This window comes from Saccopteryx bilineata, chromosome 4 (assembly GCF_036850765.1).
Source record: "Saccopteryx bilineata isolate mSacBil1 chromosome 4, mSacBil1_pri_phased_curated, whole genome shotgun sequence".
NCBI classification, from domain to species: Eukaryota; Metazoa; Chordata; class Mammalia; order Chiroptera; family Emballonuridae; genus Saccopteryx; species Saccopteryx bilineata.
In genome coordinates, this window is record NC_089493.1 from 168,602,335 (window position 1) to 168,629,154 (window position 26,820).

At 43.9% G+C, this 26,820-nt stretch overlaps 1 protein-coding gene and 1 pseudogene across 2 annotated transcripts in view; both read left to right on the top strand.

Moving 5' to 3' along the window:
• Positions 1-26,820, top strand: part of ARHGAP26 (Rho GTPase activating protein 26) — a 488,882-nt gene that overhangs the window by 395,610 nt on the left and 66,452 nt on the right. For both annotated transcript variants that reach the window (XM_066272835.1, XM_066272836.1), the window contains exon 20: positions 1,739-1,892. In XM_066272835.1, the coding sequence (XP_066128932.1) occupies positions 1,739-1,892 (154 nt within the window). The remainder of the gene's footprint in view (positions 1-1,738; positions 1,893-26,820) is intronic.
• Positions 22,319-25,054, top strand: LOC136334020 (nuclear autoantigenic sperm protein pseudogene; annotated as a pseudogene).

A 26,820-nucleotide genomic window follows, 5' to 3' on the forward strand; every position in this document is an offset into this window, starting at 1 on the left:
GAAGAGAGGGAAGAGGGGGAAGGAGGCGTGGAGAAACAGACGGTTGCTTTTCCTGTGTTCCTTGACCAGGAATTGAACCTGGGACTTCCACACGCCGGGCCAACACTCTAGCGTGGAGCCAACCGGCCAGGGCCAATATATTTCTTGATAAGTAAATTGATTGCTCAAAACACCCACTGATTTCAATATGGCATAGCTGTGAGGAATGTGAGACAAGAATGACATTCCAAGTTTCCAGTGTTTTGCTACAGCATTGCTGCCTTGTGTCATTTAGCTAAATCATCCCCAAAATGTTTTTTTTTAGTGCATTGTTCCAAGTTATTAAAGGCAGGAAGAAACAAAGTTCCCTGAGCAATGTTCTGCAATTTACAAACTGCATTCTTGCACAGGATCTCAGTTGATCTTCATGACAGCTCACTCTCCCCATTGTATAGATGCATTAGCCAGGAAACAGAGCAAATGAAAATTGCCTGTGGCCATACTACCGGTCAGGGGTGGAGCCTTGAAGACAACTCAGGTTTCTCCTTCCAGGCCTGGTGATATTTTCCAAGCATTAATATAACTGCTTGGACCATAGACTTGTTTTTTCATATTCAAACTACTCTTAACCATTACATGTCTATTTATCAAAGAACTATCGTAACTTGAAGCTAAATGTCAGTTACATAGAGCTAAAGCAATCCAGAGGGTACATACGTCTAGGGCAGGGGTCCCCAAACTTTTTACACAGGGGGCCAGTTCACTGTCCCTCAGACCGTTGGAGGGCCAGACTATAAAAAAAACTATGAACAAATCCCTAAGCACACTGCACATATCTTATTTTAAAGTAAAAAAACAAAACAGGAACAAATACAATATTTAAAATAAAGAACAGGTAAATTTAAATCAACAAACTGACCAGTATTTCAATGGGAACTATGGGCCTGCTTTTGGCTAATGAGATGGCCAGTGTCCGGTTCCATATTTGTCAATGCTAGCCGTAACAAGTGATATGACGCACTTCCGGAGCCCTGACACGTGCGTCCCGCATCGCTGCGCTTTGTGGCGCCACCACATACAGCACACAGGATGCATCCTGTGCTCTCTCACTGACCACCAATGAAAGAGGTGCCCCTTCCGGAGTGCGGCGGGGGCCGGATAAACGGCCTCAGGGAGCCGCATGTGGCCCACGGGCCGTAGTTTGGGGACCCCTGGTCTAGGGAGCAGTCAGAAATTTACACTACAGAGTCATAAGGAACTAGATGGTCAAATAGTAGACTCTTTTTATGGTGAGATGCTATAGAATGTGGCCTGGGAAATTTAGACAATGTTGGGGTCAGGCGTGTTTGAATAAGAGGTCAATATGATGAAAACCAAGAGGATCTGGTTGAATACCAGGGGGCTCTGAAGGCTACTCTGTGTTCTGACCATCTGCCAGTCAAAAAAAGACATAATTTATTGATAGGGTTACTCTTAGGGAAAAAGCTGGTCATATGAAAGGGGAGAGAGGAGAGGTATTATGTCCCATCAATCTGAGGAAGTAGTTTTGCTCTAAATTTCAAGTCACCTGTTACCCTTTGACTTCCTTTCCCACTTGTAATTCTTATCCTTGCCTATGTCCTATTTTTAGCTTCACTGGGCCCAGAGATACGAATCCCATCTCATTATTTGTAAATTTTTGTATATGTAGGAACCAGACTATCCTGTGGAATTATATTAATATGGGGCTTGTGACCTTTTTTTTTTTTTTTCCTTCTAGAGGAACAAAGGAACAGCATCATTAACTCCAGTTTGGAATCTGTCGTCTCATCAAATGCAAACAGCATCCTTAATTCTAGCAGCAGCTTACAGCCCAACATGAACTCCAGTGATCCAGACCTGGATGTGCTCAAACCCACCCGGCCCAACTCACTGTAAGTATGATGTCCACTTGCCTGCCACAGCAGGGCTTGGTCAGCCGTTCTGCACAGAATTTGCTCTCAGGCCCATCTGACTTGGAGCATTGTCCTGTGAACATGACTTAAACCTTCTCCTGAAAGTTGGAGCTTGGCTAGTTTGTTATGGATTAATCATTATTCATAACTTACCGCTTCTTGGCCTTTGTGATCCATGATTTACCGTCCTGCTGAGATGGCTTGGGTGATGGCTGTTGCCTGTGCTGGCTGCTGGGCATGAAAAGCAATTTTGTTTAGTTTTATAAACATCCAGACACTGCAGTTACCGGTAGATGACTGGCCAAGTCTGTTCTTTAATTCATGTTGCCTCGGTTTCCCTTCTCCATGATTATGTTGAGAATGTTGAGTTCCAGAAAAAAAGAACCCCCTGGTAGACCTTTGAGTCTTCAGATCCTCAAACCTTAGCGTGAGGTTTTATAGTCTCATACCAGAGACTATAAGAGAAGAACCTTTGTTGCTTCATTCTTGGGTATCGGGCACCCATAGCCAAATAGCCAAGACGGGCAGTTTGGGGGCTGCTTGTCCAAACCTCCACGGAAATTAGATCTGCGCTGTTAGGGCCAGAAATCCTCCCTTGTGGTTTCACCCCACATTGCTTAGCATGCTTCCTCAGACCACCCCATAAATTGTGTCAATGAGAGCCTTTGCGGAAGGAATGTGAGGCCATGACCAGAACAGCTGGACTCTCAGGATGCCGTTGTATAAGGCTCAGGAAGAGCAGAGATGACTGCCTTTCTCTAGTGAAAATAGTCTGTGGTTCAGCCACAGATTGCTTTCAGGGCAATTGTTTTACTTGGGGAGGCACAGGGATTCAGAACCTTTTCCTGCCCCCCCCCCCCTTACGTTGTGGTTGCATGAACGAACGCATCTTGGCATTCTGTCTCTTGACTTTAAATCCCTGCCTTGGATAGTCAGGAAGTTAAATGAGTTACTTGTTACATGGTAATGTGTTTGTTCACCAAGAAGTGGACCAGTGCCTTAAGAGCTCAAAATAATTTAACTTGTTCAGGTTATGGGCAGTGAGTTTCTCTGGCTCCCCATGGCCGACTTGCCCATGTGCTTGTTCTGTGGCTTTCTCAGGGGCTCCTAGACATTAAGGAGATTCTATCCCCACCCCTGCTTTCTCCCCATTTTGGTTTTTTGTACCTACCAGTTGCTACCAGTTGCCTTTCTTTGTTGCTCAGCATGAACAAGGTTGAATTTCTAGCCCAGGTTGTTTAACATCCTCTGATTTTAGCCACAGTGCCAGCTAGTGGTTTTTAGTCTTCATTTTCAGCCACTATGGCTGGAAGTCAGTATGTCCAAAGAGGCTGCTTCAGCAGCTAAGTAGAAAGGGGGGTGTATCTTTTAGGCAGGTCCTAGAAGAGGGGGCTTAGACTTTTTATTTTTCAGTTGTCTATTGATTGTTTTCCATAAAACACTGATGGTGACTCCATCTGGTTTACGTCTTCCAGGGGACTGTTCCCTGCCTGCTACAGATTGGGGTGGGGGGTGTAGTGCTTTCCCAGGGAAGGGAGGGTAAAGCCAGGAACAGTTCTATCTGTTTTCCTTTGGAGGAGGGTCAGAGCTAGGGGTGTGGTGTCTTTCCAACAGGACTGTGGTCCGTCTAAGCTGAGTGTGGATCTGACTGGCACCTGTGAGTCTTGAGCTCCGGGGAGGCTCCTCTTGCCGGGGAAGGAGCACCAGTGCTGGCCAACACCAGTTTGCATGGGCCTGAGCGAGGGTCTGGCAGAGGCCCACGGATTCTGCAGGAGGTTCGCCGGCCATTGCTAACACGCAGGGCCATGAGAGGTTGTCCTCCAGTTTGTGCCTCCCCATTTTGTTTCTGCCTGGAATTTGCCTGGCTGGGCAGTGGATGCAAGCTGAGTAGTCCTGGCAAACTGAAGCCACAGTACGTTTCCTGAGGAACTTCATTCTGCGAAGTCTGTCAGCACACTGTGCTCTGGGGATTGAGCTCAGCTACAACCAACTGAGACCAGTGAGTCTCACCCTCCGGTCTGGACCCTTTCATTGCCTCCAGCATTGTTTGCTTTGAAGGGCACAGAGATCCTTGAATGGGAACACTGAATAAGGCAGTTGAAACAAAAAACAAAATCAGGGTGTGGGATTACCATTAGCTAGACTATTAACTAGGCATAAGGTGGGGAACTAGTCACCAGAAAACTGTTCTTTTTATTTTATTCATTTGTTTTTCATTATTTTCATAATGACTGGAATGATTACTATGACCATGTAACAGTCATAGTGAAAGAAACACGTTTGTGACTCAGCACCCTTTGGTACTTCAGAGACTGCATTTTGCTATCTCATTGGTAAATCTTTGCAAATTCTCCAAGGAGATCAGGGCCCTCTTCTTTGTGTGGGTGTAATGCTGCTAAGTCAGGCATCAGCCATGCTAGACTAAACAACAAAAGATTTGATAACAACAAAAGATCTGATAAAGGACCAGTATTCAAAATATACATAGCACTCTTAAAATTCAATAATAAGTAAACAAACAACCCAACTGAAAACTGGGGAAAAGAACTAGCTAGACACCTCATCAAAGAAGGCATACAGATGCAAATAAGCATATGAAGAGATGCTCAACATCTTATATCATTAGGGAGTTCCAAATTAAAACAATGAGCTATCACTACACACCTATTAGAATAGCTAAAATCCAAAATACGGACATTAAATGCTGGTGAGGATGTGGATAAACCAGAGCTCTCTCATACATTGCTGGTGAGAATGCAAAATGAAACAGCCACTTGGAGAGATAACTTGGCAGTTTCTTACAAAACTAAACATAGACTTACCACATGACACAATTTAGCAATCACACTCTTAGGTGTTTACCCAAATAAGTCGAAAACTTATGTCCACATAGAAACCTGCCCACGAATGCTTATAGCAGCTTTACTCATAATTGCTAAAACTTGGAAGCAACCAATATGTCCTTCAGTAGGTGAATAGATATACTGTGGTACATGCAGACAGTGGAATATTATTTAGTGATTAAAGAAATGAGCTGTCAAATCATGAAAAGACATGGATGAACCTTAAATGCATATTACTAAGTGAAAGAAGCCACTCTAAAAAGAGTATAACATGGCATGATGCCAACTACATGACATTCTGAAAAAGGCAAACCTGTAAAGTCAATTAAAAGATTGTGGATAGTTGATACAAAACATTATGCATTTGTCAAAACTCATAAAACCCTTTGAACCCAGAGAACAAATCCTCGTATCATAAACTATGAAATTTAATCAATAATAATGAATCGATATTGGTTTCTTGGTTTTAAACAATGGACCACACCAATGAAAGATGTTAATAATAAGGAAACTTAGGGAGTGGGTAAAAATATATGGAGTAACATGTGACTTTCAAGCCCAGGCCACAAGGCCTTGTAGCTGCCCATCTCATCCTCTTGGAACCCAGTAGCCATGTAAGAATGCTCAGTCCAGCCTCCAAGAGAGAAAAGCCCAGCTGTTCCAGCTGAGCCCAGTGTCTGAGCCACCATTCAATGGATTGCAGCTATATGAGTGAGTCTAGGAAAGACCAGCAGAAAAGCTGCCCAGTCAACCCAGAGATTTGTGAGAAATAATACATTGTGGTAGCTTTAAGTCACTGAGTTTGGGCTGGTTTATTCAGAAAGTTAACTGACACAAGGCCTATGAGTCTGTGACCTTGGAGTCATGGGCAACTAACTGCCTTGGGCTGGGGCTGGCTGCCTGCGTAAGGTAGGAAAGTATAGAAGGTTCTCACTGTAGAGTAGGGGCAGCATGGAGACTAGTCTCTCAGTCTTCAGAATCTTCTTTGAAAGAAAATGACTCATAAATGAGATTCTCAGTAGTTAAGAAACAAAACAAAACTCATAGCTAAGGGCTGAGGCAATGAGAAAGATAGACACTGGCGTGGAAAGCAGGAAACCCTAGGAAATCCTGGCACCACCATCAACTACCTGGTGCCAGTCCTTGGCCCTGACTGTGCCCATCCCCTCACTCCCTGTGGTGGAAAAATGGGACTGACCTGTTTCTAAGAGCAGAGCTTGTTTGATGGATACTTAAAAAGGACTGAAGAAGTAAAATTCACTCTTTCCTCTCACAATGAATAATAGGGTTGACATCGTCCCACTCCCTTCTGGAAGATAGTAAATTCGAAGGAGGAAATAAACAAAAGTTCAGGGCCATTCTACTACACAAGCTACTGCAGTAATTCCCCCAAATTAAAAATGACTAGATGAATGCTTGCTTTAGACCACTGGGGTAGGGGTGGAAGGGCTTGTTAAGATTGAAAGATAGAGCCCTGGCCAGTTGGCTCAGTGGTAGAACGTCGACCTGGCGTGCAGGAGTCCCGGGTTCAATTCCCGGCCAGGGCACACAGGAAAGGCGCCCATCTGCTTCTCCACCCCTCCCCCTCTCCTTCCTCTCTGTTTCTCTCTTCCCCTCCCACAGCCAAGCCTCCATTGGAGCAAAGTTGGCCCGGGCGCTAAGGATGGCTCTATGGCCTCTGCCTCAGGCGCTAGAATGGCTCTGGTGGCAACAGAGCAACCCCCCCTGGTGGGCATGCTGGGTGGATCCCAGTCGGGCGCATGCGGGAGTCTGTCTGACTGCCTCCCCATTTCCAACTTCAGAAAAATACAAAAAAAAAAAAAAAAAAGATTGAAAGATGGTTAGGAGGTCAGAGGTGGTTACGGCAAAGGGGGAACCCACTTTGGAGTTCTCCCTGCCTAAGTGGTCTCTACCCCTAAAAAATAACTCAATGCTCAGTAGCCCCATAAATAAAGTGGATTTTTCTCTTCCTTTCTGCTTAACACACATACACATGTATTTCCAAGTTATTTCTGGTGACCTAAAAGATGTGTGCATGCCGAGTGCCTTCAAATTCTGCCAGAATCAACCGTCCTCTCCCATCTTAGTGGCCAGTAAGAGGCGAGAGCACAGTCCCTGGAATTCAGAGGGTAAACAAGGCTGCTTCCAGGCAGGGTTGTTTCTCTGAAGCACCGGTGGCTCCATCTGACTTTGATTCAGCTATTCTCAGCTGAAATCTGGGGAAAGCTTGCCTTCTAAGATACCTCTAAAATTGTACTTATGTTTTACTTAGTCAGCATTCATTCAACAGATACCAGAATGCCAGGCATTATTCTGAGTGCTGACGATACAGTAATTAAGAAAACAATTGGATTTTCTCTCACTGATTTTATATTCTAGTGGAGATAGGAGGTAAACGACTAATAGATCAGATGGTATGTTCTTCTAGGAAACTAATGTATATAGTAAAGGAGGAATGGATTTGTAGGGGAAGGAAGCAAGTTACTTTAGTTCTTTCTGGCTCCGTTTCCTCATCTGGAAAATAGGGTGATCATATCCTCCTCAAAAAGGTGTGAAGATGAATGAGATCATTCTTTATCTTGTTTCTATGGTTATCACTATGAATGGCAGTTATTAATATTCTTTTCTCTCCTTCTACTCCCTCAGCCCTGGTGTGGATTTTTTTGTGTGGAAGACGGATGTCTTGACCTAGCCCCACTACTTCCCACCTTGAATCTGAGACTGGAGCTGTCAGTCCAATCTTTGAGTTATCAGTGAAAGGAAGAAACTTCTATAGCGGCAGGGGCTGCCCCGCCTTAAACAAAGACCATGGGGGTGGGGTGGGGGAGGGAGAGGCACGCCTGTTCCTGAAAACTCTGGAAACCTCCAGATCCCACGGGATCCTTGGTTAGCTTTGTACATAGCTGTTGTTTATTGAGACCGAATGAATCACAAAATGAATAATATGCATTAGACAAGTGATAATTCACGGCATATTTTTAAAGTAGTTTTACCATCTAAGTGCTATTTTATGCCAAAAGAGTTACACCCAAGCAGGCAGCTATAATTCTACTACAGTGATCTTTATTTGTCATCCTTTGGCATGCACGGATTTGAAAGTGGAAGCTTTCCTCTTCAGTTGAATCAGTTTTCTGTGGAGGAGTATCTTTCCTGTTAGATTATGAATTCTGTTTCTCGCCCAATTCCAAGCAGAAAAGTTCGCTTCAGACTATTTTCCCTGAAAACTTGATGGCATTCCCCACCTTGGGGAATAACTTGAAGGCATAATCATTTGCACAAAGAATCAGTTGCGTTTTCTTGTTCCTCCTCAACCCCCATGGTAGTTCCAGCCAGCTCACTCACGGTTGTTTCTTGGACCTGCCTAAAACCATCCCTTTGACACTGAAGGCTCTTGGGGCTTCTCCAAGTACCAAGCCACGTTCCCTTGACGTTTTTAGAGATGGCCACTTATGTGACCTGTATTCTTGTTTTCTGAGTGGCTTCCTGTCAGCTTTTCCGGTTCCCCCACCAGCTCTCCCTCGCCGGTCAGGAGCGCCGCTGGCTTCTCTTGTTTGAGGGTGGGGATTCCTGCCTGGTGACCCAGCCAGTTTTTATGGGATAAATGTGTTTGGTCATTAGCAGATATTTTTCACATTAAAGCCACTCGAGGCAGCCCTCATACTTCATGACCCACAGGATTTTGTTCCCAAGCACCAGGGCTGCCGGTGGCACTGGGATCTCTCTGTGCAGCCTGTCAGCAGAGGGGGTATGGGAGGAGGCAGGGATGCCACCCTTGCAGAGCTTAGCCACATCCTTGTTTTCCAGCACAGTGAAAATCACAGACCGAAAATGTTTTTCTCCCCACGCATTATTGTGTTCTTTCCCCCTCTGCAAGCTAAAATCATTTGAAGAGCCTGCGTATTTTTTTCTATAAATTCATCTCACTAATATTCTACATTTCCAAAATTTGTCATGAGATACAGGAGATGCTGCAAGCCTTGGAGCTAAATTAAACATGTGCATGAATGAATTTCATTCTGAATTTAGCTGCCCTCAAATCCCTTCTGGTACCACGTTGTATATGTGTAGGAAAGTGTCAGGCATTTTGAATCTGGGATGTTTAATAGAACCCTTGGGGAAGGGACGAGGCTTCAGGCCGCCCTGCGTTCAGTGCCCTGTCAGCACTGTCAGGCCTTCCCGGGGGCTTGGAAGGAACTCTGAAATGCTGTTTCTCTCACTTAGGGTTAGATTTGAAATGGTTTCTATCTCTGTGTGTAATTTGTATATAATTGGGGGGAGACTTACTGGTAGATTCAGATTTTAAATCGGGAAGATTAACAGCACATTAGAGTTAAAGTACTGCCTTTTAAACTGTTTTTAGTCAGTCTGGAACACAGGTGCTTACTTAGCGAGGAACTCATTTCTAGTTGGAAACAGCCTCAGGATCTGATTTTTTAACCTCCTCTGCATGAAGAATCTAGAAAACCAAGCCGGGTTTCCTGTCAGTTTCATTGGGTCTTCCTGGGCAGGGTCTCAGCACAGGGCCATGGTTCTCATAGTGTGTGCTCCTGGGCCTGGAGTCAATGGTATCATTTGGGAGCTTATCAGAGATACACATACTCAGGCCCAAGCCCAGCAGTCTGTGTTTTAACAAGCCCTGATTCTGACACATGCTAAAGTCTGAAAACCATAGTCCTAGTGCATTTGGACTTCCACAAGAATAAAATCAGGATTTATGTCAGTGTAAAGCTCCCAGAGCCAAGCCTGTGTCATCACTGGCACTTGATTTGTCCCTGCAGTGATGATAGTAGTGGAGCTTAAGAACAACCTTCCCATAGCCTTTGAGAATCGTCACAACTTATTAGGCTGAGGACTGATGGGTTTGCTTCTGAGGGAACTGTTAGCTCACCAGTGCTGCACTTTCCAGCTCCCCAGGAAGCCAGCCAGTTGCTTTGCAAATGCATGCCTTTTGGTCACAAATAAGAGAGCAGTGGATGTATCAATTAATCAAGCCAAACCAATTTTTTTTCTTTTAAATGAGCACCTAGTGTGTATATAACATGAGAAGATCAAGACCTCTGCATCGACAAGGAAAATAGTTCTTTGGGTATGTGATATTGAATAGGGTGGATCATCTGCAACACATTCAGGAGATCTGAGACTTCTGAGTCAGCATTCCCCACACTGGTGCAGGAAGTGGGGATGGGTGGAAGGGCAGGGACTGAGTTGGATCAAGTTCAACAGATTCGTGACTAGAGGACCTCTGAGCTTTTAATATGTCCATTATGAATCTCCCAAAGGGCATGAGTTATGCTGCATTTCCACAGTTCGGGAAATGCTATTCTAAATCAGCACTCTACTTTTGAAGAGGGGGGATGTATTTCTCATAATGGTTGGCATTATTATGGCAGAGATCTTTCAGGAGAACAGAGATTTAGTTTATATATAACTTTAGGGCTGTAAGTAGCTGTCTGAAGGACAAGACGGGTTCTGTCATGTACAGAAAGCTTTGTGCATCTGATGCAAGGAAGAGCCCAGAGGGCCTGGTGGTGAGGCCTTGACTCTGCTATTTCCTAACTGTGCAGCCAAGGCCTCTGTGCACATTTGACTACTATTATGGCAAAAAGAAGAACAGTTTCTGAAAAGAATTATTCTGAAATTCTGATCTTAGTCATTTGCTGCATTCGCTCTATTAGGCTCTCATCCAGTGCCTGCCAGCTTCCTGCACCAAGAAGCAGTGGGCTCCCTTTCTCTTCCCCTCCTCCTTCCAAACTGAGGAGGTGATGGTGCTATTCTGTGGCTGGTGTCAAAAATGCTGAGAACAGGGGTAAAATAGCTGTGGCAAGGACTACCGTGTTGTCCTATGTGGAGAGGCCATGCCTTCAGAGGAAACCAAGATGATATTGTCCACAAAGAAATAGAAGCAAAGATGTTTATCCAAGGATGCAATATTAGCATCCTAAAAAGATACACACAGTGAAAACAGCATAATTCAAAGAGGGTTTCTTGAAAAGGAGTAGGGGCAGGAGACTCATAAGAGAACACAGTAAACCAGGACTGGTAGCACCCAACTAACTACCATCCTTAGGCTGAAGGGACTTGAGTGCAAACTGTTTACCAGAATCCAGAGGGGAGAGAGTTCTATAGAGTAGGCACCTTGAAAAGACCTTTGGTTAAGTGACTCGGCCAGGTGGAGGCGACCTCTCAAAAAGGGAGACAAGGGAATAAATGCCTTGGCTTTCTCCTTCCTCCTGCTGACCTCCTGCCAGAGCTTCCCCTTGGTGAACCCAACCAGAATCCAGAGGGCATAGGAAACCCTGGTGATGGATTCCAGGCTGCTTAGCTCCCCAAGAAAAGGGCAGGATGGTGAGTGGATGCCATCCAGCACTGATTTATATTTCTATGCCGTTTAGAAAAGCCAGAGAATGGGACCAGAAGGATACTCTTCATAAAGGAATGCCTAAATAAATTGTAGAGTGGAATACTACCTGGTACAGCAGAGGAATGAGATAGGTCTGTATATGTTCACTGGTATGGAGCAACAACCTTCCAAGGTGCTTTAAGGGCAAAAGCAAGATTCAGGGTAATATGCAGTGTGGTTCTCACTGCTTATTGGCATCGTCTGGGGAGTCTAACATGAAAAATACCAGCACCTAGGCCCCTTCCCTGGCCCCTCCGAGTTCATTGATCTGGGTATTAATTAATTAATTAATCTGAGTTTGGGTATGTTTCTTAAACCTCTTGGGTGAGTTTGATACACAGCTGAATCTGAAAACCATTATTGAGTATTGCATGGTCCTACTTATATAAGAATCCAGGGGCATATAGACATACAGGTGTGTGTACATGTTTGTAATTTGTTTTTTGGAAGATACAGGGGAATGAATCTGTGATTGTCTCTGATGGAGTCAGACGGGACAGCGGCCAGTGGTGGGAGGGACACTGGCTTTTAACACCACTCACTGCTCTTCTGGAGTGTTGGAGTTTTTTTTTACATTGCATGCATTGATTGTCCAGGTTTGGAAACTTAATTAAAAGTAGATTGCCTGAATTCCACAGCAGCTTTCTTAAAGCTGCTGTGTAAACAAGAAGTGGAGCCTCATGGACTTCCATGGCATTTGGTTATTATGTCTTTTTAAATAATATTGGAAATAGTCACCTAGAAGTTAATTTAATTCCAACATACATTAAAGACTGTGAGGAGTCTTCTGTTGGTTTTGCATTACAGTTGTTAACTGATGAACCCCTTTCTGTCTCTTCTTGCACACTCTACCTGCTGTAATTTAATATAGGACATATCAGAATTTTCTCCTTGTCAAAGAAATGGATAAGATCATAGGGAATGCTTCCATCAACCAAAATAAATAAGTGAACCAAAAAAAAAAAAAAAAGTAGATTGCCTCAGTGTTGAAATCACCATTTTTTTATTCGCTTCTGAAAGTTGTGAGGTGCATCTTTGTGAGCAGGAATGTTTTTATAAAAGTGCTTTTATTTTTCCCCCCATTTTTATTGAAAAATAGCCCACATACATCATTCTATATTATAGTTTAAGGCATAGAGCATGATGGTTTGATTTTAAAAATATGAACAGTTTGTGGATTTGTGTGTCATATTTGCTCAAGGGCAAGGCTGCATCATTCTAGTTTTTAGTATATGTGCTGCCAAAATGAGCAGAGGAGTATTTTTAACATTTGTTACATTCTCAGGAGCTAGGGATCCGAAGAAGAGATGATATTTGATTAAAGAGTAAGACCTGTTCCAAGACCCTGTTGCTTTTGGTGTGTTATATATAAAATTATGCCTGTTTGAATTATTTAATGGTCACATGACTCCTCCTCTTCAAACTGGTCTGTCCCAGGCTCCAGTTCAGTTTAATAAATGGTGACTTCAGGGACAGCAGAGGAAATTTCTCTCAGAGAGCTAAGTAGAGTGGTTCCAGTTAGGCCCCTGCATCTAGACTGAAATCAGATTTCTTATTAATTAGGGAAGCCCTAACTTAGGAAAGTCATTTTTTACATTGAGCAGTTACCTATTCACTCATGAACTCCTCCCCCATCTCTTCAACTGACATTGTGAAATTTAAGTAGTTCAGTTTTTCTGGAACTATATATAGTTTTTTCACCTGATCTTCATCTGTCATTCTCCATCTGCTATCTAGCCAATTTCCTTTAAAAGCTGCATTTTAAAGCAGAATATATAATGGAAAAACCTTAACTCCTGACCTTTGTGGAGATGTATTAGAGTCACTCAATAATAATTAGCAGTTGCCCTGGTAACCTCAGATGGACTGCTTAAATCACCTGTGTTCGTCACTATCCCCTGCCTTTTAGAAGATCACCTGCTTCCTGCTAATGAAAAAGGAACAATTTAGTACTTTTATAATCCTTTTCAGCTTCTCTTGTAAGAATAGAAGTGATACTGTTGTGAATTAGACACACTAAAAGGAAGTTTGTTGTTTTGTTTTTTAGCAACTAAAGCAGAGACATAGGAGAGAAATTATCATAAGTAAGTTTTGAACAAGGTAAAAACCCTTGTTCAGTTTATTTTGTTCACTACTATACTCAAAACCTTAGAAGATTTAAACAGGTGGAACGTGCAGATTAGAATGTAAGGATAGTGGCATCCCAGATGGAATGGGAGAATGAAACTGGCAAGACCTTCATAATGTCACGTCAGACATTGCTGACAAGGATGATTCAAGCCCCATTCATTAACTTCAAAACTTTGACTTGAAGAAGACTGCTTGAAAGTGGGAAAACTCAAAGCTGAAGCACAAGAGAGGTTTCTTCAAGTAAGTGTGTTGACTTCAGCTCTGTTTCAGAAGCCTGTATTCTTTCTTAACTTCCATATACCATGCCTTACAGCACAGACCTCATGGTAGGAGTGCCATGCTTCTTCTGGGGGGGAAACGGCTCCCCCACCCTCTCACACACATAGTGCATCCTCCTCCCCATTCTTCTGTTGACCCTCCTTTGTGTGAAAGTGAAATTAGAGGAAATGCATCCGTGGTCATCCCACAGATGCACTTAACAATGTGCAGTTGTCTCAGTGAAAATAAACTGGCAGGAGACCAAGAGTCAAGAAGTAGAGTCATGGGAATCCTGGACACACTAACCTAACAGACACAAGATGCCCATGTTAGTGATCAGCATGGCCAATGTGATCATCTCAGACACCACTCAGACCCAGGACTCTCCCAAATGGCAACTGCAAGAAAGAAATTTTTTTTTTTTTTTTTTTTGCAGAACTACTCTTTCTTAAATCTCATTTGTCATTCTCCATCTGCTATCTACCCATTTCCTTTAAAAGCCGTATTTTAAAGCAGAATATATAATGGAAAAACCTTAACTCCTGACCTTTGTGGAGATACATTAGAGTCACTCAATAATAATTAGCAGTTGCTCTGGTAACCTCAGATGCACTACTTAAATCATGTGTATTTGTCACTATCCCCTGCCTTTCAGACAGGAAGATCACTGCTCTGTCCTTTCTTAAATCTCAAAGGAACTCAGACTTATTTTTGTGTTATGTGCCCCTTTGAATATTTGCTGCTGTCACGAATGTCAGCGTTCAAAATTGGCCAACCTGACAGATAGTCCCTTCCTCGGCAGTTAGCAAACACTTACTAAATCCTACTGTTAAAGACACTATTCCAGGCATAGGAAAGAAACTGAAAACTACTTTTCACTCAAATTTTTATAGCCCAGTTGGGGGAAATCAGATGTATATACATGGCGGTAGCATTGCTATTAATACGAGACAGATGTTAAACAGTAAGTGAGTGGCCTGGTCATTGACTTAAAATATTTATGGTTGAATGAACTGTCTTTTCCGTTTACATTGTGTGTGCAGGGTTTCCAGTAATCTTCCTCCTTCATCTTCTAGATCTACATAGAAGTCTGTCACTTCCGTGCCTGCTTTGGTTCAGCTTACTAAGAGTGGGGTTAGGGGGAATTGTAGTTTTGTGACCCAACCTTTTTTATCCTGTTAGCCAGACTTTCTGTGTCCCAGACTCTGCCAACTGTCCAGCATTGGGCTTATAAAAGAAAAGATGCTGCAATGTCCCAAGTGTTTGTTTATTTGTTTCCACAGAGGTCTATGGATCTAACATTTTAGATGCCAAAAAATAAAATTTGGATTATGAGAAAGATGTAGAGAAGAAAAAATATTGAAAGGAATAAAACGTTGGAATTTGATCATTTGGATGATATATTGCATTTTTTAAGTCCCCCTACCCTCACAACCACCAGAATTGCTCATTAGGACAGTTTTCCATTAGAACAGTATTTTTTTTTCCACCCAAATAATATTTGGGGCAAAAATCTATAACTGCTTCTAATATAAAACTCTACACAAAATATCCTGTTAAGTTGAAATTTAATTCATACCTTGAAAGATTGCTTTCTGGCCTTATATGGAAAAGGAAAGTTCCTGAGAATTAGTACTTTAAACTCTAAATCAGAGTAACCAGGAAAAATAGGTGAAAAGGGACTGTGCCTCTCATTGGTAAGAAAAATTTTGCTAGTAAATTTTCAAGCAACACCCAATTTCTGTGTAGGGACGACTCTTTGTATATGTAGCTGATTCTCCAGGCTCCTCCTCTACTTTCAGAAATGTCAGCTCCAGGAGCTTATTCTTTTCAAGGTATAATTCAGTAACCAATTCCCGAGGTAATACTAAGGGAGGCTTACTAGAACCTGAGTTGAGTTGATACTTTGAATACTCTTGCTCTGAATTGGGCCATGGGGAGCCCTGTTAGCCATAAGCTCAGTGCTACCGTTGACAGTCAGAGCCAGCTTCCAGCCATATTCTTTAATTTTGGTGCACCTTGTGAACAAATTAACTGTGTAACCCACTGAACTTTGCACACCTCGGGAACAATTCGGTCATTATATACAAAATATTTAGCTAAAATCCAAGACCCATATCTAGAATATGAATATGTAATCAGTACATCGGACCCCCCAAACAGGACAACAGTGTGATTTTAGACACAACCTTATTTGTGGGCTGTCACAGGCTCACACTTAGCTTTATTCCAGATTCATCTAGGAAAGCAAGAATTCATAGAAAGGAAGAGAAAGAAAATGCTGTCTCTGCTCAAATGAGCTGACCTATGTTGCCACCTTCTAAAGATAACCCCTTTTCTCTGATAAGGACAGGATCCATTCAAGCCGGCTTCCCCGAGCATCTCCGCGGAGCTGCCTTCGCTCTGTGTGATAGCTTTGAAATGGGGCTGTGTCTGCCAAGCTGGGGGTGGAACCAGGACTCCTAAGGGCCAGGCTTTGGTTTCATTGAGTGGGGCTTATAGCTTGAGATCTTTGGAGGCAGGGTGTAGAAATGAGGGAGTTGTCAGTTGGAGAGGAACTTTGGGGAAGAAAGCTATATAAAAGGAAATTTTATGGAGTTTCTCCTACGTGGTGTACGATATAAATTCTCTTTCATGTAACTTCACAGAGTCATTGGTAAAAATGAGGTTTTCATTATTCAGTCCATCACGGTGTGAAGAGCATAGGTTCAGGGACAGACTTATCTGAGTTCATATCCCAACTTAGCTGTTTATTACTTTGTTGCCATGAGGTAACTTGATATCTGTGAGCCTCATCTGTTAAGTAGATAATAGTACCTACTTCATAGGGTGGTTATGACATTTCCTTGAAGTAGTTCATGTAAAGCATTTAGCATGGCTTCTAGTGCATGATAAATGCTCAGAAGAGTTACCTGCCATAATTATCGTCAAACTGTTATTTTAACAATAACTGAGGATGTGAATGTCTTTGGGGGCGTGTATTGAGGTGCTGATCCTCACAGGGTGAGAAGGGGATCTAGTCATATCTGAGTCACAGAGTAACACAACCCTTCCCCCATCTAGTCTAGAACAATCTCTGTTACACACCTGGCATTGAGCACCAGAGTAGCTATGAGTAGCTAGAGGAGCCACACTGTCTTGTTTCTAGCTGGTTGGACACCCTGAGGGTACCTTGGGATCGAGAGAGTGGGGGACAGAAATGCGGTCAGGAGCCCAGGAAAGGCTGGAAGGAGCTGGAGCTATGGGGAGGCGGGGTCACTTTGAAGAATGAGCCCCAGAATGAAGTTGAGCATTACCACTCTGGCTCTTGGGTGTGTTTGCCCTCTTGGCGTCCAACTGCCCCTGCCTGATGCTACCCCACCTGGCTTATCCTTTCCCACCATTCTGTGCAGGCAGCTTTCCCCCTCACAGCTTCAGAGTCCATAGCTTTAGATTGTCATGACCTCTTCTATAGGCCCCAGTGCTACCTCATAGCTTCATTCCACAGAACTTAATTCTCTGCTCCCCAACCCTACTTCCGGAGTGGGAGAATCTGACTGACTGAGCTAGCTTTCTCTGGGCCCTGTCCTTTGCTGGTGGCTATCTGAAGGTTGCTGTGGCTCTTTGGGGTCTTTTGTGTTTCTACATAAATTTTTGGAATATTTGGTCTTGTTCTGTGAAATATACCACTGATATCTTGATAGGAACTGTGTTGAATTGACAGATTGCTTTTGATATCTTCATAGGAACTGTGTTGAATTGACAGATTGCTTTGGGTAATATGGACATTTTAATGATGTTCATTCTTCCTGTCCATAAGCACAGGATACACTTCCACTCATTTGTACCTTCTTCAACTTTCCCCTTCAGTGTCTTGTAATTTTCTAGATACAGATCTTTGACATCGTTTGTTAAATTAATTTCTAGGGGTTTTATTTGTTTTGTTTTGTTTCCCTTTCTGGTAGTTCATTATTGGTATATAAAAATACAACTGATTTCTTGGATATTTATTTTGTGTGCTGCTACTTTATTTAATTATTTATCAGTTCCAGGAGTTTTTTGGAGGAATCTTTAGGATTCTTTATATACAGTATCATGTCATCTACAAATAATAATAATTTTATTTCTCCCTTTCCAATTTGATGCCTTATATTTCTTCTTCTGGTCTACTTGTTATGCCTAGTACTTCCAGAACTATGTTGAGTAAGGTGAAAGCAATATACCTGTCTTGTTCCAGATCTTAAAGGAAATGTTTTTAGTTTTATGCCCATTGAGTTTGATGTTGGCTGTGGATTTGACATATATGGACTTTATTGTGTTGAGATATATTCCCTCTGTTCCCACTTTGCTGAGAGTTTTTATCATAAATGGGTGCTTATCAGATGCTAATTCTGCATCTGTTGATACGATCATGTGGTTTTTATTCCGCATTTTCTTTATGTGATGTATCACGTTTATTGATTAGCGAATATTGTACCAACTTTGCTTCCCTGGAATAAATCCCACTTAATTATGGTGTATGATCCTGTTAATGAAGTGCTAGATCCAGTTTGCTAATATTTTGTTGAGGATTTTAGTATTTATGGTCATCAGGGATAGTGATCTGTAATTTTCTTCTTTGTAATGTCTTCATCTGGTATTGGAATTGGGATAATGTTTGTCTTGTAAGATGAGCCTGGGAGTTTTCCCTCGTCTGGAATTTTTTGGAAGAGTTTGAGAAGGATAGGTGTGAAGTGATAGATAGGTATCTCTTTAAGTTAACCAGTTCAAAAGCTGAGAAAACTTTGGCACAAAAAGGGGAAATTTGAGCTAGGGCACTCAGTGGCCGGTGAGTAGACTGGCCCCCTGCGTTCACACAGTTCGTGTATGAGAAGACAGGAAGAAACCCTGAGTCGTACGGCTGGATGTGGGCACCCTCCCTGTGGCTCCATGTGGAGTATTCGTCTCACCAGTCTTGAGTACAGTCCAGGAAGCACCCAGAGATGAGCTGGTGTGTGCTCACTGACGGCGTGCAGGACCGGACCTGGAAAGAACTCAACTTCGCATGGCCTCTGAGCAGCAGAGGAGGAAGAGATTTCAGAGGTAAAGCAGTCAGAGACTCACAAAGAGATGCAAGGAAAACATCAAGATCTGAAGAAGCAACTCCCGGGACTCATCCTAGTTCATTTCAAGGGCTCAGTCTCCTTTCAGGAAGTGCCAGGCACAGCAAAGCCAACAAATCCTTTCTGCTCCTGAGAACAAGTAATGAAATTGTATCTTGCCACTTCTCTCCCAAATTAAGCAAATTGCCAGGTCAAGAAAAACATAGAAAAGCTACATGCTCATCTGGGCACAATCACAGGAGTATATAATTGATGTAACACATTGAAAAAGATGATTGCTTGTTTTGTTTTGTTTTGTTTTTTAAGCTTGGCTTTTGCCTTGACAGTTGTACATTAAATGTATTACTTTGAGTTGTTTTCTACTTTGCTGAAGGAGATCATTATACTAAGAAGATGCTCTATTTTATTGGTATTTATTACCTATTAATATAATTTCAATAAATGTGTATAATTAACTCATAGACTGGCAGCTTTTGCTGGATTTCTCTCTTTTCTCCTTCCTGAGCTTATTCCAATCTCAGTGTAACTTGTAAACATCCGTCTAGAATTGAAGAAATGACCCCATTTGGGTCTTAGCTCAGCAACAGAGACAGTTGAGGAACTGAGTATTACACATGTGAGGTAAAAAGTAACAAACTAAAGTGTTGTGGAGGGAAAACCTCACAGGCTAATCCTTCCAAAGATTCCCTTTACACAAAGATGAGACTTGGGAGAGAAGTGTTGAAGGAAAATAGTTATTAGAATAATAACTTAAACACGTGATTAAACCCTCGGTCTACTGACAGCAGGGGCTTTCTCGAGCCTGGGTTTGAATATAAAGTGCCAGAGCCCCCCCCCCCCCCAATGTCCTCAGGCCTGCCTGCTCCCTCTCTGCCTCCACAGGAGGGGAGAGTCTGACCCCACACCCTGCCTCGCCCTCTGTACCTCCACAGAAATCCTTTCATCCGAGGGTTTCAAAGTGTTGTTACAAATGTAAATTAACAAGCCTCATCATTGTTTCTCTCCATAGAGATGGTTCATTCTCTCCATAGAGATGGTTACTTAACAGAGATTTACCTAGATGGCCTCCTCCAGGTCACCTGAGAAGTCCTTTGTGTCTGGAAACAGATGCTCAGACTGTAAAAGCACCTTGCAGCCTCACTGCAGGTCCACACCCACTGCATCCTCTGGCGGGTCCTGGAGGACGAATCGCTGTCTCCGATCTTCACAGCAAGGCTCCCTGGCCGGGCTGCCCTCGGCCTCACCAAGCACCCACGTTCCTGCACACAGGACTGCAGCCCTCCTCTGTCCTCATATCTGCCCCAAAAGCTGTGAGAACAGAACATGAATTTTTTACAGATTTTTTTTTTATGAATCACTTTGATTCCATAAGTGGTTGGCCATTATTTTATTTGTTTCCCCAAACTTCCCTATGAATCCAGTGAACAAATATTTATATTAGCGCTTATTCGTGCCTGTCACTGTGCTGAACACAGGGCCTGCTACAGTCATGCCCTTCCCTTTGAGGAAGGGCAGACGGTCCGCAGGAGTCACACAGGCTGTGGTCAGTGCTCTGAGATGAAGGCGGTGATGGGCGGGTGAGGCCGGCAGGAATGAGCGGGTCTCTAGGCAGGTGAGACTTGAACTGAGACCTAGAGCCGGAGAATAACTCAGACTTTTCATTTTATTTTAACTTGTTGGCTTCTTAGAGATTTTAGTTTCTAATAAAGTAAATATCAATCTTTTAATCCCATGTAAACAAAAAGTTCATTGGGGTCCTTTTATATTTTATCCAGAGTAAGTGGGTGATGAGACCCCAAAAGGCAGAAAATCATGTGATTTATCCCCAGTGCTGATTGGTCCATTTCGTGCCCTGGCCTCCTAAGGCACCAATGTGGTGGAATTACAGACCACCCCTATATAAGAGTTGGCTGGGCTGAGGTCTTTGTCCGTTATAGCCCAGGAGGCTTTGATGACCAGTGACTGGATCTGGCTAGATTTTGGACATTTTGACCTTGGATTTTGATTAGGATTTGGATTTGTACTAGTTTTTGGACTTGATTCTGACACTTCATTTGGTTTTGGTTACTTGGTTTTTTACTTAAGTATTGTTCTTGAATTTTGGCTTTGGATGATGACTTCAAACAAAGATGTGAACTGTGCCAGGCAGGAGTACCACATAGGAAATGATACCATCCTACACATGATCGGCCGCGCGGATACTGCGGAAGTCAGATTAGCCCGCCACACCTTAACGGGGTGAAGGTAGCCATCCATCTAGGTGATGGATCAGGGGTGCCCTGACATGTTTAAAGAAGTTTTTTGCCTGATCTGTCTCGAGCACCCAAACATTATCAGACTATATGAGGTCATCAAAACAGAAAAGAAAGGATTTATGTCCCTCCTGTACATGGAGGGAGGAACATTGAGAGACGATCTAATAAATGGCGGCTCCATGACCGAGCATGAAGCCGGACCCATGTTCGGCAGTTGTTATCTGCCGCCCAGTACTGCCACGCAGGGGATCATGCACAGAGACCTCAAGGCTGAGAACATCCTCCTGGATTGTAAGCAGAACATCAAGGTTGAAGACTATGGCTTCGGCTGACTGTTTACAAAGGCATATATGACAACGTACTGTGGCACTGGACCGTACATGGCACCAGAGATTGTGCAATTGCAGCCATGTTTTGGGCCAAAGGTGTGTGTGTGGAGCCTGGGGGGTCGTCCTCTACTGGACAGTGATGGGGACATTGCCACTTCCAGGGGAGAACATTGGGGAAGTGAGAAAGAAGACAGTGAGTGACCACTCCTTGTACCAAGTAACATCTCCCAGGAATGCCAGTCGCTGTTAGAAAAACTAATGACATCAGACCCCAGCAAAAGGGTAAGCTTGGCACATGTTCTGAGGGATACATGGGTGAACACCGGTCAGGAACATGACCTGAGGCCATACAGCGAGCCACCACGGGGCACATGGACTCCCAGATAATCCCAATGGAGGCCCCGGGAATAAAGCTACAGGATTTACAGGATTCTATAATAAAAAGAAAACACAACAGTATCAGATCAACATCCTTAATTCTAGAAACAACAACAGAAATATGGCCATAGAATCAAAACAAAGCCACATGCTCCCCTGACTCCAACAGGAGTCTGTCCCCTGCTCAAGTAGCTGCCAGCCTGAGCCAGCCAGGAGGCGAGGAGGACCACCCCCCCTCCCCGGTGGCCTCAGTGTTCAGGACCACCCCCAGCTCAGCCCTCCAGCATGGGCCTGGAGGCTCCCGCATGACCCACAGCAGCAGCACTGGTGGAGCCCCAGATGGTGCTAGGAATGAGAAATGCCCCCAGCTCCACAGCCTGACCTTGGAACTCCAGCTTCTTCCTCCGGCCAGCACCAGGGAGGGCACAGGGTGGATCGGCGAGTGTACCATTTTATGTTAAGATTAACATGCTGTCATCTGGGTAACAGACAGCATTCCAAAAAGAAAAAGGCCAAGCCTTTGTACCTTTTTTATTTTTTTGTTCTTTTTATTTTATTTTTCCTTTACAATTTAATTTTTTTTTTTAATTTGTTAGATTAATGGGTTCAAGTGTCCCACATAATATTATCTGCCATTTTCTGTCCCTGTGTAAGTCTCTGGCGCTGGCGTCCCAAATTCCTTGTTCTCACAGGCTGTGTTCCCCGCGCTGGCCCTTCATCTCAGGGAAACAATGGACGCAGAGTCCACGGCCACCGCCGCCATCGCTGTGCAGCTGGTTTCTGCTGACAAAGTTGAAGAAGATGCCCTGCTCCTACTTCTGCAGATAAAGTGGAGAGTCCTTGTGTGGGTGGTGAAGCGAAGAAGCTGTTGGGTTTAGGACAGAACCATCTGCTGATGGGGGAGTATTCTAGCTGCTGTCAGTGCACTCCAGGAAGTAGCTAGTCTTTGAGGTGAGAAGGCGATTGAGTGTGGAGAAGTTTTCTTTTTCTACGAGAAATCTCTCCTAGGGTTGCAAGGATGGAGACTGGTGTGTTGGGAAACGTCCTGGACGGCCTGTACGTAGGAGAGGAGGAAGGAGAGGAAACAGGAGAATCTTTACTAGAAAGTGATGATGGCATAGAAGAGGAAGCAAGGGAAGAGTGGAGAGAACAGGTTGATGACGTCATGGGAGAAAGAGAAGAAGCAAAAAGAAAACAGAAGACGAGTCTCTGGTAAGGCCTGTCATTGACAGAGAACAGGAGACTGGAATGGAGAAGAGGGAGAGAGGACAGGGAGGTAATGGAGCCTGCAGAGGGAACACGGGGCCAGTGGACTCTCCTCTAGACAAGTGAGCCGAAACCACTGAAGAGGCCAAAGGAGCAGCGGCACCCAAAGGCCTGATTGGAGCTGAGGCCACTTCTGGGAATCCAGACCTTGAAGCACCAGATGCTGAGGAAGGAAAATCAGTTTCAGCAACTGATATCCAAGAAGAGTGCGGAGAGAGGAGGTGGGGAGAGGCAGGGAGAAGTGCGGTGAGCACCGAGGAGAAGCCGGCTGCAGAGGAGCCGCCTTTTGTGACCTGGAAAAGCAGGCACTGCGGTGGCGGGAGAAGCAGAGCCTGTAGATGCAACAGGCAAGCCAGTGGATGTGGGTGGGGGCCAGCCAAAGGCGCAGGTAGCTGCCTCTGAAAATGGCCCGGCAAAAGCTGTTCTTGAGCAGATGGCGGGGCAAGGAGTACCTCTGGCTGCAGAGTCACCAGAGGTGACAACAGAGGCCGTAGAAGGTGGATCGCAAGTCTCTGAGAAGCCCGGGCGTGCCACAGTGCCCCCTAAGGGTGGTGCAGTGAGTAGGCTGGCAACTGCCAGAGATCACACTCCTGTGGAACCAGAGAGAATACAGAAGGATGGACAGAAAGAAAAGATGGCTCAGGACTAGAAGAAAAGGTCAGGGCCCAGTTCCTTCTGAACCAGGAGGAACTAAGCTGTCTGTAGAAGAGTGTTGGCAGCTGCAGGTGAGTTTGAGACCACGGTAACCAGGGGGCTGCTGAGAAGTCCCCTAAAGACAAGTGAAGGCAGCTGATAATGAAAGAACACGAGAGAGCAAAGAACAGATGAAAGAGGGTGAAGGAACCGAAGGCTCAGAAGAAGAAGATAAGGAAAATGACAAGACTGAAGAAACACCAGATGATTCAGTTCTGGAAAACAAGGCCCTTCAAGAAAACGAAGAGGAAGAGTTTGGGAACGTAGAGCTTGCCTGGAATATGCTGGACTTGGCAAAGACCTTTTTAAAAAGGCAAGAAACAAAAGAAGCTCAGCTGTGTGCTACACGGGCACACCTCAAACATGGTGAAGTCGTTGTCGAATCTGAGAATGATGTCCACGCTGAGGAAGAGTCCCAGGTGTGCCCGACCCTGCAGGGGCCAAAGCTGGAAGCCCATGACCGTCTCCTTGCAGAGACCCGTTCCCCGCCGGCATGGGTACAACTGGGCGGCACAGCTGGGCGAGTCTGCTGAGAGCAGGGAGGAGAGAATGGCTGAACTAAATGAGTAGATGAAGGAGCCGAAGGATCACCTACTGAACAGGAGAAGGAAATGGAGGAGCCAAAGGGCTGCTACCTGAAATGAGAAGATAGAAGATGCAAAGAGCCCCAGCATCGTGGGCATGCACGGTAGCGGAATGGTGAGAACCACACTCCAGGTGGGAGCAGTGGGGGAGGCGTGTGGTCTCCGTGATTGCCAGCAGACAGCCAGCAGGTGCTTCCTCATCAAATTGTGTGATGGTTGCTTCCCACCTGTCAGAAGAGGAAACCAGAGGAACAGAGCCCCTGGAAAGACGATGCTGAGAAAGCCAGACAAGAGCCAGGGGCGAGTGAAGGCAATGGGGATGCGCTCTCTAGAGGGAATGAAGTTTTGGGAAATGTGGAGGAGGAGGTGGGCAGTTAAAGCAGGGCTTGGACTCTTGCCTCATTTTCCCTTGTTCTCAGGGTCTGGGGAAGCCAGTCCTCCCAAGTGCATGTTCCCCACCTTGAGCCTGTTTGGATTGCTTGAGAACCCTCCTAGAAACAATGAGGGTGTGCAGGGAACAGTTTGGTGTGGAATGTAAGACGGCTCACTGACCAGTGGAACCTGTATATGTATGCACCACAGGCCCCCTCTAATGGATGTATAAGAAGACACTTATTAGCAAGACCGTTGGGTCACTTCTACTTGCTCCTTTCCATGTAATGCCTGAGCATTGGCTCTGTCAGCCTGTTACAGAGTATTTCAGAAATTGGGTTTATACTTTGTTCACTGCCCTGTTAGTGTAAGGAATAAAGCGGGGTAGAGGCGACCTGTTGACTCCCTCTGACAGCCCTGCTCGGTTGTATAAGGGAATGGCTTGAAAGAGGGTCACTTCTGTGCAGGCTCCCTGTTTACATCCAGGCCAAGAATCAGGCTGGAAGCCGGCAGCAGTGGATGGGACAGGGAAGGGAAAGCGCTGCATATTAAGAAGGGGCAGAGTTTTCCTCCCAAGGAAAAGTGTTTCTGTATACTTGTAGTTTTTCACTTTGGGGGAATTCTTTTAGTATCACGTCAAAATAAAGATTGTACACCATATATATAGATATCAACCTCTAATTGGTTAATTTTTATTTTTATTTGTTGCTAAAGTAGAATTGAAAAGGGAATTACATTATGGAAGTATGAATTTATGTTAATTTTGATGCCCTTGCTACTTACAAACATTTCCAATGCTATTATGTCTCCTACGTTTTGGGGACCACTGGTCTAAACTAGCTTGGGCAAATGGAGTATTTACTGCCTTCTAAAAGATCTCTAGAATTACAGAGTTCACGTTTTGTGTATAATGCTTTATAATGATTACCAAGGTGACCATACATCCTAGTAAAATTTCAGTCCAACTTCACCCTGTTGTCCCAATGTAATCACTAATCACATTTCCTTTTACATGCCAGTGCATCCTGATTTGGGACAATCCATTATATAAGTCACCAAGTTGGATGAGCCATGCTCACCTGTCCATCATTTTCTGAGCACCTACACTGGACCTGGCTCTGTGAGAATGACTGGAAATACAAAAGGGGGTACGGTAGTTCCCAGCCCCCAGAGAACTCAGGACTGGAAGGTCAGGGCAAGGCAGGAAAGGGAACCACTTAATGACAATACAGAGTGAGGAGAGTCACACATGGGTCTGTGCCATATGCTGTTGGGATCAGAGGGACGGAGGACAGATGAATCCAAGGACACCGCGGGTTCCTTAGTTTAAAGGGCAGGAACAGCAGCTAATCAGTGATGTGAGAACCAATGAACCCGCTCCACAGAGGCGGGTAGGTCTTTCCCTTTTAAATCAGTGTGTTAATTTGTTTCCACCTGTTCAGGGAACTGGCGTGGTAAGGATTCTAGTGGGAAAACACATACAGTTTACCACTCATATTTCTTCAGTGGTTATTAGAAAACTTGCCCTGACTGCTGAATCTTATAATGTGTTGTTTCCTTAATTTCTCTTTCTGGTAGTTTATTATTGGTCTATAAAAATGCCACTGATTTCTGAATATCAATTGTGTATCTTGCTACTTTTCCGAATTCATTTATTAGGTCCTGTAATTTTTGGTGGAGTCTTTATGGTTCTCTATGTATAGTGTCAAGTTGTCAGCAAATAGTGACAGTTTCACTTCTTTCTTTTCAATTTGGATGCCTTTTATTTCTTGTCTGATTGCTGTGGCTAAGACTTCCAATACTTTGTTGAATAGGAGTGGTGAAAGTGGACATCTCTGTCTTATTCCTGATGTTAATTAAGGGTAGTGCTTTTAGTTTTTGCCCATTGAGTTTTTCCTGGCTGTAGGTTTGTCATATATGATCTTTATTGTGTTGAGGTATGTGCCTTTCATTCCCACTTTGCTAAGAATTTTTATCATAAATGTGTGCTGGATTTTATCAAATGCTTTTCCTCTATCTATTGATATGATCATGTGATTTTTATTCTTTGTTTTGTTTATATGATGTATCACATTTATTGATTTGCAAAGGCTGTATCAGTCTTGTATCCCTGGAAAAATGTCTTTACTTGGTTTTGGAATTAGGATAATGCTTACCTTGTAAAATGAGTTTGGAACTCTTTCCTCCTCTTGAATTTTTTGAAATAGTTTGAGAAGGATAGCTGTTAGTTCTTTGAATGTTTGGTAAAATTCCCCTGTGAAGCCATTCGGTCCAGGACTCTTTTTTTTTTTTTTTTTTTTTGCTGGGAGTTTTATTTA